This window comes from Drosophila mojavensis, unplaced genomic scaffold (assembly GCF_018153725.1).
Source record: "Drosophila mojavensis isolate 15081-1352.22 unplaced genomic scaffold, ASM1815372v1 contig_277, whole genome shotgun sequence".
Taxonomy (NCBI): domain Eukaryota; kingdom Metazoa; phylum Arthropoda; class Insecta; order Diptera; family Drosophilidae; genus Drosophila; species Drosophila mojavensis.
Genome location: NW_025318822.1, coordinates 4,972,986 through 4,985,912, shown reverse-complemented (window position 1 = coordinate 4,985,912; position 12,927 = coordinate 4,972,986). Strand labels below are relative to the sequence as shown.

The 12,927-nt window shown below is 40.9% G+C and overlaps 6 protein-coding genes across 7 annotated transcripts; 3 read left to right on the top strand and 3 right to left on the bottom strand.

Annotated features, from left to right (window-relative positions):
- Window positions 1-77: 77 nt before the first annotated feature.
- Window positions 78-1,046, top strand: LOC6574406 (3-oxoacyl-[acyl-carrier-protein] reductase FabG). Its single transcript, XM_002000417.4, has one exon. The coding sequence runs from the start codon at window positions 197-199 to the stop codon at window positions 965-967; it is 771 nt and encodes a 256-aa protein (XP_002000453.1). The 5' UTR covers window positions 78-196; the 3' UTR covers window positions 968-1,046.
- A 265-nt stretch (window positions 1,047-1,311) lies between these two features.
- On the bottom strand, window positions 1,312-2,233 carry LOC6574405 (uncharacterized oxidoreductase MexAM1_META1p0182). Its single transcript, XM_002000416.4, has one exon. It carries the CDS (start codon window positions 2,140-2,142, stop codon window positions 1,369-1,371), a length of 774 nt encoding a protein of 257 aa, XP_002000452.1. The 5' UTR covers window positions 2,143-2,233; the 3' UTR covers window positions 1,312-1,368.
- A 210-nt stretch (window positions 2,234-2,443) lies between these two features.
- LOC6574404 (uncharacterized oxidoreductase TM_0325) lies at window positions 2,444-3,332 on the bottom strand. Its single transcript, XM_002000415.4, has one exon. The coding sequence runs from the start codon at window positions 3,283-3,285 to the stop codon at window positions 2,512-2,514; it is 774 nt and encodes a 257-aa protein (XP_002000451.1). The 5' UTR covers window positions 3,286-3,332; the 3' UTR covers window positions 2,444-2,511.
- Window positions 3,333-3,498: 166 nt separating this feature from the next.
- On the bottom strand, window positions 3,499-5,060 carry LOC6574401 (60S ribosomal protein L13a). Its single transcript, XM_002000414.4, has 3 exons — window positions 4,956-5,060; window positions 4,318-4,558; window positions 3,499-3,942 (listed from the first exon to the last, which is right to left on the bottom strand). Exons 1-3 carry the CDS (start codon window positions 4,974-4,976, stop codon window positions 3,587-3,589), a joined length of 618 nt encoding a protein of 205 aa, XP_002000450.1. The 5' UTR covers window positions 4,977-5,060; the 3' UTR covers window positions 3,499-3,586.
- Window positions 5,061-5,171: 111 nt separating this feature from the next.
- LOC6574400 (DPH4 homolog) lies at window positions 5,172-7,331 on the top strand. Of its 2 annotated transcripts, none has more exons than XM_015167434.3 (2): window positions 5,172-5,562; window positions 6,681-7,331. In XM_015167434.3, exon 2 carries the CDS (start codon window positions 6,681-6,683, stop codon window positions 7,272-7,274), a length of 594 nt encoding a protein of 197 aa, XP_015022920.1. In that variant the 5' UTR covers window positions 5,172-5,562; the 3' UTR covers window positions 7,275-7,331. The 2 variants fall into 2 exon arrangements, with proteins under 2 accessions (XP_015022920.1, XP_002000449.1); XM_002000413.4 differs by lacking the exon at window positions 5,172-5,562 and adding an exon at window positions 5,801-6,623.
- A 2,371-nt stretch (window positions 7,332-9,702) lies between these two features.
- On the top strand, window positions 9,703-12,615 carry LOC6574399 (CDC42 small effector protein homolog). Its single transcript, XM_032727937.2, has 3 exons — window positions 9,703-9,794; window positions 9,938-10,331; window positions 11,451-12,615. The coding sequence occupies exons 1-3, from the start codon at window positions 9,757-9,759 to the stop codon at window positions 11,457-11,459; spliced, it is 441 nt and encodes a 146-aa protein (XP_032583828.1). The 5' UTR covers window positions 9,703-9,756; the 3' UTR covers window positions 11,460-12,615.
- The last annotated feature ends 312 nt before the right edge of the window (window positions 12,616-12,927 follow it).

The following is a 12,927-nucleotide window of genomic DNA, read 5'->3' as shown; positions in this document are numbered from 1 at the left end:
TTTCTGGCAGCCTTTTGTTATCAATGTTTTATATTATATGTGGCAACGCTAGTAACAGCTGATCTACGATCTTGAACCGTCCTTCTCTCTCGCTCTTATCAAACGAAAACAAAACAACTGAACAGAAAATAAAAGCTGCGCATTTGAAGCCAATCAAGTGCTTACATAATCTAATCAACAGCTCACACTTCACGTCATGAATTTCGCCGGCAAAGTTGTGCTCATCACAGGAGCCAGTTCCGGCATTGGCGCTGCCACAGCAGTGAAATTTGCCAAATACGGCGCTTGCTTAGCTCTCAATGGACGCAATGCAGAGAATCTGAAGCAAGTGGCGGAACAATGCAGTGCAGTAGGTGGCGCAGCACCAACGCTTGTTGTTGGAGACATCAGCAAGGAAGCGGATACGGATCGTGTCTGGCAGCAAACACTCCAGAAATATGGAAAGCTAGATGTGCTAATCAACAATGCGGGCATTCTGGAGTCGGGAACCATTGAGAACACCAGTCTGGAGCAGTACGACCGTGTGATGAACACCAATTTACGTGCCATCTACCAACTGACAATGCTCGCCACACCAGAGCTGATCAAGACCAAGGGAAACATTGTCAATGTATCCAGTGTGAATGGGATTCGCTCCTTTCCCGGCGTGCTTGCCTATAACATCTCCAAAATGGGCGTTGATCAGCTCACACGCTGCGTCGCCCTGGAGCTGGCTGCTAAAGGTGTGCGTGCCAATTGCGTGAATCCCGGCGTGACGGTCACAAATCTCCACAAGCGTGGCGGTATGGATGAAGTGACGTACCAGAAGTTCCTAGAGCACTCGAAAACCACACATGCCTTGGGTCGACCCGGCACCACGGAAGAGGTGGCGAATGCCATTGCGTTTTTGGCCAGCGATTTGGCTAGCTTCACCACGGGTGTCAGCCTGGCTGTGGATGGCGGTCGCCATGCCATGTGCCCGCGTTAATCATATTCAAGCAATGGACTGAAATCCCGAATTTATGCATTTATTGTGTGCCTGTCAAATAAAGATGTTTTCAAGTAAAGTGAATGTCCTATTAAAAGCCGTATTAACCAAAACCTAAAGAAAAAGCGGGTGAGGATCAAGGTGCCTGCCTGCCGTTAATTAGAAGAGTCCCATCGGATAAACTGGAAGTCCAGTTAGCTTTTGCCTAACAGGAATTCGTATTACAATTCCAAGTTTTTTTCTCCCAGAAAAGCTGTCATTTCAACCAGAATCAAGCCCAATTGGATGTATAACGCATTTATTCCAATTGGAACAACATATTATCAAATTAGATAGTCATGTCATGCGTATTAATAAATGCTTTTTATTTTATTCACATGATGTTCATTCCATTCTAGCTTTTATCGTGGGCACATAGCATGACGACCTCCATCAACGGCCAGATTAACGCCTGTGGTAAAGCTGGCATCGTCGCTGGCGAGGAATGCGATTGCAGCAGCTACTTCCTGGACATTGCCGGGGCGACCCAGTGCATGTGTTTCCTTGGAGCGCTCCAGGAACTTTGCATAGCTTTCATCATTGAGACCGCCACGTTTCTGCAGCTCCGTGATAATCACGCCAGGATTGACGGAGTTAACGCGTACGCCCTTGGGGGCCAGCTCCAGGGCAACACACCGCGTGAACTGATCCACGGCGGACTTGGACATGTTGTAGGCGAGCACGCCGGGAAAAGCGCGCAGGCCACAGACACTGGACACATTGACAATACTGCCCTTCGTCTTGATCAGCTCCGGTGTGGCCAACATGGTCAGTTGGTACACCGCACGCACATTGGTGTTCATCACGCGGTCGTACTGAGCCAGAGATGTGGTCTCAATGGTGGCCATTTCGATGATGCCGGCATTGTTGATCAGCACATCCAATCTGCCATACTGCTTCAACGTGGCTGCCATAATCTGCTCTACATCCGCCTCTTTGTCCATGTCCGCTTGCACCTGCAGTGCCGGCGCACCGCCCACAGACAGAATTTTATCCGCCGTTTCCTTCAGTTTCTCCACATTGCGGCCCACAATTACCAAAAGGCCGCCGAGGCTGGCCAGGTGTACGGCAGTGGCTGCACCAATGCCAGAGCTGGCACCTGTCACAATGATTACCTTATCTTTGAAATTTGGCATATTTATGCTGCGCTAGGTGATGCGACTGGCTTTACTAGTGGCTCAACTACTAATGATTCGGCCATTTCACATTGATGTTGTCAGCAGGCAGAAAGCCGATAAGAATTCATTCGATGAGTCGAGCCAGTGTTGCCGATCACGCAAAAGGTAGCAAGAATTTAACTGCATAATTAGATAAATTCAAGTTCAAAGTTGTGAAATTCGAATCGAATTTAAGCCGATAACAAGCTAAATCAATAAACCACTATTTTTGTTTTTGCTCTCATTTGTGCTAAATTTAAATCGTGATTAAAGTCGCTAATTGAGTTGTTTGTGCTGAGTATTCTATTTTTAATAAATGCCAAAATATACATGCTTTAAGATACAATTTTAACGTGGGCACATGGCGTGTCGGCCGCCATCTACGGCTAGGGTAACCCCTGTAGTAAAACTGGCAGCATCGCTGGCCAAAAACGCAATCGCTGTGGCCACCTCCTTTACGTCACCGGGACGACCCAAGGCATGCGTGGTCCTCGAATGCTCCAGAAATTGTTGATATGTTGCCTCGTCCATACCACCACGCTTGTGTATTTCCGTGATAATCACGCCAGGGTTAACGGAGTTCACGCGCACGCCCTTGGCAGCCAGCTCCAGGGCGACGCAGCGCGTGAATTGGTCCAGGGCTGCCTTAGAGATGTTATAAGCCAAGACGCCGGGGAAGGAGCGTATGCCGTTCACGCTGGACACATTGACAATGTTGCCCTTGGTCTTGACCAGCTCTGGTGTAGCCAACATGGTTAGCTGGTAGACTGCACGCACATTGGTGTTCATCACGCGATCGTACTGACCCAAAGAAGTGTTCTCAATGGTACCCCTTTCTAATATCCCCGCATTGTTGACCAGCACATCAATACGTCCGTGCTTAGCCACCGTAGCCTTAACAATTTGCTCCACATCCGCCTCCTTGTCCATGTCCGCCTGCAGCTGCAGCGGATCAGCGCCACCGGCAGCCAGAATATTATCCGCTGTCTCCTTTAGCTTGTCCACGTTGCGGCCAACGATGGTGAGCAGGCCACCCAAGCTGGCTAGATGGACAGCTGCCGCTGCTCCAATGCCAGAGCTGGCGCCAGTCACAATAATTATTTTGTCCTTGAAAGTCGACATCACAAGCTGCGATCCAAACGACCTATTGCAGGTGATATCGATAACTAGTTAGAACGATAGCCTTAGAAGCACAGCTGATTTTCTTGCGAAAGCTTTCTCCGCTCAGCTGTGCAAAGCTTTCCACTTGTCACTCCGGAACCTAACTGATTGGAATGTAATAAACAAGTTCCACTATTGTTTCTAAATTTTTTTGTTATATCAAACAAATTGCACTGTTTTTTTAAACTTAGATGTTGTTTTTATTCTCTTTAAAAAAACCGCTACGAATATGCTGCTCGTATTGTTGTTGTGTGGGCGCTTCTTAAGACTCGTAGCCATATGACTTGATAATCTTGTTGAAGGGTTCAGCAGCCTTGGCAATGTTCTCGCGCGCCTTCGCTGTCAACTTCTTCATCTCTCTGTTGTGCTTGAGGGTGATGCGGAGCTTGGATTTGCGCTTGCGCTCCAAACTCTTGATCACATCCTGGTAATGCCAGCCAACCTCGTGCGACAGACGTCCAACCTGGCAGTATTTACGATCGGAACGCAGGGTCAGCACGCGCAGAGCAATGGGTACAACAACACGGCGACGCTTATCGTAGGGCGATGGAATACCATCGAAGACACGCAGACGAGCGAGAGCAGCCTGGCCACGCTTGGTCTTGTGTGGGATCATGCCTGGAATGCCAAAAGAATATCTATTAGCGAAATATTCAATGGGTATTATATAGATATTAAAGTGACTGTAGGGATCAGTTGTTTGTTGGTTACACGATTTCTCGTTCAAATAATGTAGGTAAGATATTAATTAATCATCATGGTAAGAGCTGAACCTGATCAGCTAATGTAGCACAAACATACCTGCAATAAGAATAACAATAATTAGTAAAGGTTTATAGCTTACAAATATTTATAGAATATTCGAATTGTCTGCACTCAGTTCGGTTTTGTTTACACGGCTTTTCTCTACGTTCAAATAATGTAGGTAATAAATTTTGCACATCATGGTCAACAACAAACTGTGAGGCTTGACATGACTTGACCATAACGCACCTCGTACAGCCTTGTAGAAAATTCTGGATGGAGCACGGAAGTGGAAGGGACCACGCGCTGGGTTAACGTTGCAACGTTTGCGCAAATAGGCCAAAAACTTAATTTTGTTTCTGTAGAAGTGACCAGAAAGGTTCAGCTCCTCGCAACGCACAACAGCCACCTTGCCGCCTTGCAACAGGTACTTGGCTACCACGGAGGCCAGGCGGCCAAGCAAATGGCCGCGTCCATCGATAACAACGGTCTATAATAAAAACAAATTAGTTTTAGCATTTACAACAAAAAATTAGGTTATGTTGAGCGACAGGGTATAAACAAATGTGTGCAGATTCATAAAATAGATAACAATTGAATTTCACATATCCATTTGGTATCAACAACAAAATTTAAAGCACTTGCTCCTCACATGCAATTATCCATTTTAAGTAGCACTTCCGCGCCTGCCATTTTTTTGGACTGGGATTGGGCACGTGTACACGAACACAACTTTTATGAACTAAAACACAACGCTACATCACAGTTTAAGTCCACAATAATGCACATTTATACATAGCACACAGTTTCATGAGTATTTTGCACACATTTGTAACATTGTCCCATCCCGCAAACATAGTTTTATTTGCCAAAATTCTGGCACTTACCCTATTCGTTAAACCAGTCATGTTTAAGAACCGCACGGAAAGAAAGCGGAAACAGCTCTGACAGCTCAAGCGTCATACAGCAGGGTTGCTTTGACCGGTTGCATAGAAACAAAAGTTACTTGATACAGGTATGAAATCGCTATTATTGACAGTCATATATTATCGATTATTAATATTGATGTATCGTTTTATTTTTTTTGTGTATGGTCACTCCGTTTGAAAATTTATTCTTAGGTGTATTTTAGACGGCGGCCAAAGCGGATCGTTTGGCTCTCGCGGTGCCAATTTGTTTACAAAAAAACTAAATGAGACGAAAATATAAATAAATATTTATTGAAAACTTGCTACTAGGCAATGTTAATGCAAATGTAACGCGTGTGTGTGTGTGCTTGTGCAAAAAGTGTGTTAAGCACACAAAGATCTAAGTAAAGAGCTTTGTGTCTGTGTGTAGGTGTATGCTCTTATTCTGTTCAATTTGCCCCCCAAATCAGAAACAACAAATAAGCAATAAACCAACGGGATCATCAGCACAGCAGCGACGTCGGCATCAGCACTAGCAGTACATCGATGATTTGACTGTCGACAGGAAAAGTCAACACCTTATAAGGCAAGTCTTTATTTTATTATGAATGTATATGCTTCGGAGGGGAGGACGGGGGCAGGTTGCTCATTGGCATACAAATTTTAATTGTGTTAACATGCCGACAATGTTGTTTGATATAATAATGCAGTATTATTCTTGCTATTTGATTAAATGCAATTTATTTAAATAAAAAAAGTTGTTGATATACCTTTGTGCATTCTCTCTTTCCCTTTCTCTCTCTCACATACACACTCCCTTGAGCTGACCCGTTTAACTATCTTTTGACGTTATGCCTTTCCCCCTATTTTCGGAGGCACAAGTTTTCATCCGTCGTGTGGTTTACTTTTTCCTTTTGCTAATTTTTAAATTGGGTCAATGCATGCGTCGGACAATTTACTTGTTTTTCTTTTCAGCGTTCACCTCACATGTCTTTTGGTTGTTTTGTCTTGGTTTGTTGTTGTCGAACCAGTTTCTTAACCTTGTTTCCTCTCCAAGTGCAATTGTCGCTTGACTCTTGCTTTTTGACAATTTGAATGTTCTACTTTTTCGCGACAAAATTCGGTGGATTTGAGTGTGTGTGTGTGTGTGTTAGTGTTTGGGTTTGTGTTGTCAATGACAACTTAATAGACGAACGCTGGCTTCATAACGGCATTAATGCGATTTGCTAAATTATGTTCAGCTAGCATGCGAAGGAAAAATAGACACAAAAACAAAAATAGAAAATGGAATTATTTTTTTTTTTATGTATTCAATATAGTGAAATTAAATGCGTGTTCATTGTATCACCGCCTAGCAACAAACACTCCTTTTTTTTATTCGTATCACTCTCCGGTCACAAAGGAAAATGATGACTCCTAACTCTCGCATGCATATGTATTGATAAATGCGTGTGTGTGCATATTGTGGACTCAAAGTGCTTTTTATAGGATTTATAACATTCCAATCAGAGTCTCAGCGATAAAAGAGAACGAACAGCTGATCAGCTCAGTGCCGTTGCCAGTGGTGGTAAACGTTACGATTTGACGCGCTGCTGATTAACGCGCTAGAAACATGTGAAACAACAAGAATATAATTTAATTCTAAATGTAAGTACAAAATATATTTATGTATATAAACGGGCTGTATTTCATTTAATCTTGCAGATGTCTAACTTGAACTTCTATGAACTCCTTAATGCGAACGCAACGGCAACATTTGAAGAGCTTAAGCGCAATTATAAACAATTAATACTACAATGTCATCCCGATAAATTACAACAACAGCAAACTGTAGCTGTAACTGTAACCGCGAACGAGAGCGACCCAAATCGAGAGAGCGACAACAATTTCAATGCGATAAACGAAGCCTGGAATACGCTTAAAGATCCCATAAAGCGTAAACACTATGATGCCGAATTATTGCAGTCGAAGTTTGAAAAACACAACAATATCTATGCCAGCGTAACGCTAAGCGACATGCACAGAACTCGCGTCGAAATGGCTGAAGACGACGAGGAGGGGGAGAATGAGAATGAGAATGAAATCGAGACAGACAAAGAGTCGGCAACAACAACAACAACAGCAGCAGCAGCTAAGTGGAGCTCGGCCTATGCGTACGATTGTCGCTGCGGCGGACAATACGTGCTGCTGGACGATGAGTCACAAAGAGAGCAGCAGCCGAGGGCAAGTGAAATGATTGTCGAGTGCAGCGAATGTTCTCTAGTGATAATTGTGAAACCAGACGCAAATATATCATAAAACTGTAATGCCCACATATGTATGTATGAATGTATGTAAATAAATTGTAAAAACAAACTGCGTACCGTTCTTTTATCTTTTGTGGCTTTAAATAGGAAACAATAGCAATATTGATTTGAGCTATCGAATTAAGCGCTGATTGTTGTCATTTTTAATCAGTTTCTTGAACCTTGGGCCCAGCGACTCGTTTTTATATGCACGCAAAACTGGTTGTATCGTGCATACTTAATGCCCTTCCTTTCTTTTCATTTCTTGTTGCTTGCCCAACGCCAAAGCACACCAAATGAAATGATGTAATATTTTGGTATCGTGTACACATAATTTGGGATTGCAGTCACTGTCAACCATTTTTCATTTCCGTTGTGCAAAATAAACGTCTTTATTAATGCTGTTTATGTCTTTGACGCGTGTGAATTGTCTTCGGGTGTTATGTGGGCCACATTCAAATCGCCAAATGCGATTAGGTCTAGCCAAAAAAACGAGAAAAACCGATAAAACTGCTTCCCCCACTCAGGCGTAATGTGGCAGCTTATGCGGGTTAATTTTGGGTCGTGTTGCTCCACTGTGCAGTTAAATTGATGCTGTTCAAGATACATACATATGTACATACATATATATTTAATTTCACGTCTCTTTCTACACAGTTGTTTGAAGTTGGATAGTATTTTTAACTGAACAGCAAAGTTTGTTGACTTTTTCTGTCCAATCGTTTCAGTTCTAGAAATGGCTACAAATAACAGTTTTCAACAGCGAACCGTTACCTCAACTAAATCCATTTTAGATATGTGTACATACATATGTACGTACACATATATTTATTAATGGCTATTTACACACATTTAAGCGGCTTTTGTGGTGTATGTATTTTAACGTAATTACTGTCAAATATTTTTTTTTATTTTTATATACAATACATATATTTTTCGAATACGAATAACCTCGCCTTGCTTTTACTGGTCTGATGATGTCAGCGTGCACAAAAATACAAATATAAACATTTGCCTGTATACGCTACACGCTCACTGGCAATTTTATATTGGTTTATTGTATATTATTGCAAAGTAATTTGCATGCTGTTTTCCTCTCCTAACAGCTCTCTATCTGTCTATTGCTTGCTCTCTCGCACATGTTTAGTGCCTAAGTGCGTGTGCTTTATTGATAATTAGCGGTGTCTGAGCTTTCGTTTTCAGCTCGATACAAGTAGCGACTCGATTTCCAGCTTATTAATTACGCCGACTGACGTGGAAAACAAAAGCGACTGAGATTTATTGTGTATATTGCGATTGTGCTCTATTGTGTATATGTGTGCGTTTATCTTTATCTCTTTAGCATCTCTTACTTTAATAACCTTTTGACACACAAAAATTGAAACGCTTTAGCGGCTTCAGTTCCTGTAGATGTCTCTCTCTCTCTCTCTCTCTCTCCCCCCCCTTTCTTACTCTTTTTCTCCATCTGTCCCGCTACTATTGTTACGTGCTGTTGTTGTGACACGCGCTACGATTTTAAAGATAGCGGCCGTGTGTAAATGTGTATGTATGTGTGCAATGGCCCACACATTATTAAAACGAACTCAGATTCAACACTAGCTCCAGCTCCGACTCCAGCTCCAGCTCGTCAACCGTCTCCGTCTACCACTTTCATTTCGTTTTCACTGCGCATTAAAGACGCTCGAGCAGCTTTAATTGCCCAAGAAAATGGCAGAAGCAAACGAAACATAAAACACCGGCTGCAAATAAGAGACAGAAAAAATGTAACAACAACTAACATGCGTTAGGTTTTTTGTAAAGAAAGCCCAAGAAGTTTGTGGGCCAGGAAATTGCGTGCAGCCAGGCGACAGACTGTTCGACATTGATACGAACTGTTATATAGTATTCTGTTATACAGTGTTTTGACAATTGGTAAAAGAATGAAAAGTTCATTTTGAAATGAGCATTCAACCAGTATTGTAAAGCTTTCAAAGATGCTATTTTAAAATTTTGCAATGCCACAGAAAATATTCAATTAAATATATATTTTATTTTGCATAAATTGTTAAGTGAATATTTGTCCATCGAAATGATTCACACATATGTATGTATTTATTGATTCAGCTGAATTGTGAAAGAACAGCCAAAGAAAACCGCAAAATGATATTCATAAGTGAGTGAGTGATAAAGGCAAATGCAGCTTGCCCACTGCCTGTGCCAGTGCCGGAGTAGGTCTTTTCTGTTGTTTCCTTTCTTTTATTGTTATTAAGCTATTGTTGTTGTTGTTGTGGTTTTCTCTCTTTCATTTTTTCTTACCATACTGCTCACAATCTTTTCTTTTGTCTACGCTTTGTGTCTTTCTTTCGATTTTAATTACTCAAAAATGCCAATTAATTGTTGCTTTTATTTCAAACCTCGGAGGCACAGTCAGTCTCATTTGGAATTGTGTTCTGCATTTCAACAGTTTCGTCTCGATTTGAAGGTGTTGTGCGGATTGTGCGTGGCCTGGTGAAAAGATGGCAACAATTGGAGCGGATCGAGAGGAGCATTTAAAGTACAGTGACTGCTCTATTAACGAACCAAATCCAACTTGTATTTACTTTGAATGAAAGCCAATCTAACCTATATCTTAGCCAGATCTTCATGGCAGTTTTCACTGTTTAACTAATCTGATTCTGCCTCATTGTTATTTTCCAGGCAAGCGCGTGTTCCACGCCAACGCAAAGACTTCAACCTGGCCGGAAGCGGAAGTGTCAAATCCAACGGCAACAACAACAATAACAGCAACCACAACAACCTTTATAAGACTGAGCAACGGCCGTCCAAAAAGGCAGCACAAAAAATGGCATCTACTGGCGAAATTTGGCTGCAATGGTTCTCATGCTGTTTCCAACAGCAGCGCTCCCCCTCTCGCCGACCTCATCAGCGCCTGCGAATCGATCGCTCAATGATCGGGAATCCTACGAATTTCGTGCACACCGGACACATTGGATCCGCCGATGTGGAGCTGTCCGCCAATCGGCTGAACGCGATCTCAACTCAAATGCAGAGCAAGGGCGGCTATGAGACAAACTCGATACATTCGCTGCACGTAAGTCGTTGCTACAGTGAATCACGGGAAGGGGGTTGGCGGAGTGCTGCACAAGCAGAGATCTACTTGGATGGATTGAGTCATCCATTTGGGTTTCTGCTATTTGTTGGGTACATTTAATGTGCGAATCACGCTGATTGCAATTCGAAACGTAAACACTTAGCACCGACGTAAGGTGACAACCATTGGTTGGTGGTTACGGTGGTTTCGTTTTCGTTGTTGTTGTTACATTTACAGTTGTTGTTGTCCGTTCAAGGTGTAGCCAAATGACAGCAGAGTCTTCAACTTAATTCAGGCTTAGCTTAAATATATTTAATTCAGTTCAACAAAATCAATTATAACTGTGAAGGGAAAAGCTCTGATTATAATTTATAAAAATAATTTATGTTACCAATCTTTAAGGAAAACTTCTAGTCTTAGTCATTAAATTTAAGCTGCATCTGATTTATAATAACTTTCCATCAAAATTAAGTTTAAGGCTAAAGCAAAGACGCCAAGTTGCCAACTTTTTTTTTGGCCCGATAAGCAGCGGGTTGAGTTGTTAAACTTGATAAACAATTGGATTGCCTCGTCCCATAAGACGGACACACAAAACTCAAGAGGTCGATGCTCTCTACCCCAGAGACAAACATCAGGTGTTATTATGTATATGTGTGTTTGTGTGCTTAAGATCCACACCCAAGTTTAGTCGAAATGTTCAATTAAGTTTCGTGGCATTAGTATTAGTCGCATTTGTCTACATACGTTCATGCCATGCAACCATTTGGTGATAAGATCTCCGCCTGCTGCACTGACAAGCCAGTCCAGGTTCGTTCGTGTCGTAGCGCTCTTTTATTTCAAGTATTAAACAATACCAAGTGCCCGGCCCCAGTTCTAGCTGTGGCCACGCTCTAGTACATCACTTAAACTACAGACAACAACAACAACAACAATAAATGATTAAATGTACAGTAAAAGCTCTCGGTGGTGAACAACGTGAACTTAATTTTTCACTAGACTGATTAAGGACTCTGTTTGCTCAGCTCACAAGCTATTTATTTGCCAAACATGTTCGTTATATTGAGCCCTCACTGTATGTGCATATATTATCATTCTTTATTTATTTCTTTCGCCTTACAGGCCTGCTGATGGAAAACCCCCACAACCAACGGCTATTAAAAGCATTTTGTGCAATTTTCTTCAAAACAACAAGCGAAGTCGAAGAAGAAGAAAAATATAATAACTATAAAAGAAACACAGCAATCTTGTATTTAAATAATTGTTTGTTAAACGCGAGTCTGTTATCAGGCAGCGATGGTGACTAATCGAAGGAGGAGATGGAGGAGCCAACTGCGTGGTTGCTGACGACGGAAATAGGTTCCACACACCAAGAACAACAACAAGAAGACGAATGAGAAGCATGTGGAATATGAGAACTGACAATGGACTCCATAATGTACCAGCTACTATTTACATAAAGATCAGGCGAATTAGCTATAAGTCGGTACTCTAAACCGAGAACTGTGTAGACATAAGAACTGTGTATGCCCTTTTTGTGAGTATTATATTGATGAAAAATCACAAAAAATGTAAATTTATAGTCTAAAAACAGTTCAGAGTGAATCCAAGGTTGGTTTTTTTTCGGTAATACATATTGTACTTAATGCCAAAACCAGATCAGTTAAGATCATTGTGCAGTTTTTTTTCCTATAGAGCATGCGACATGCAAACAAAATATGAATAAATGTAACATCATTTTCCATTGTAAAACCCAGAGAACACAACTGCCTTATTTCGAATTGCGTAATGCCACACTGATCGAGATGGTAGATATATATATATATATATATATGTATATGATGTATATGTATAATTAATAGCTATCTGTAGTATATATCAACTGTTGTGCTCGTTGACTAAGCAAAAAGCAATTTTACAGAGCTGATTTAGCATTTATATAATGTTCAAAACTTTAAATAAAAAGTAATATAATAATATTAAATTGTCGCACAATCAATTTTCCAAAAAGCAGAAAATAAACAAAAACAAAATGTATAATTTATGATATTTATAAAACTCGAATATTTGTTTACAAATCAGAATGAAAGATATTGTAACTACTTTTTTAGAGTTATATTTACATATATACAAGAATATTTATAAAACCGATTCAACCAATGCAGAATATAGTATAGAACGTGTACCTATATAGAGAGAGATCCCCTTTAAACATTCATTACAAATCCACTGCAGTTGTAGATATATAGTATATAACTAAGTAAACAAAAAAAAAAAAAAAAAAAAAGTATGTAACAAATATAAAATTATGTATTTTGGGTTGAAAACGTCGCCTGTTGAACGCGACATAGACTAATTGTGTAAAAAAAAAAACAAAGGATATTTAAACAATAATTTATGGAAAAATATATATAGAAAAGAAAACAAACATTGCATTATGATTAATAATAATAATCGGGTTATCGAATATTCACTTATTTTACGCGAACTCTTTTTTTCGTGTTGGCAAGTGTAAAATATCCAGGAGTAATGTTAATAACACAGAGAAGCCCGATGGGATGGAGAGTATAAGACATTAGGGATTAAAATATATAATATA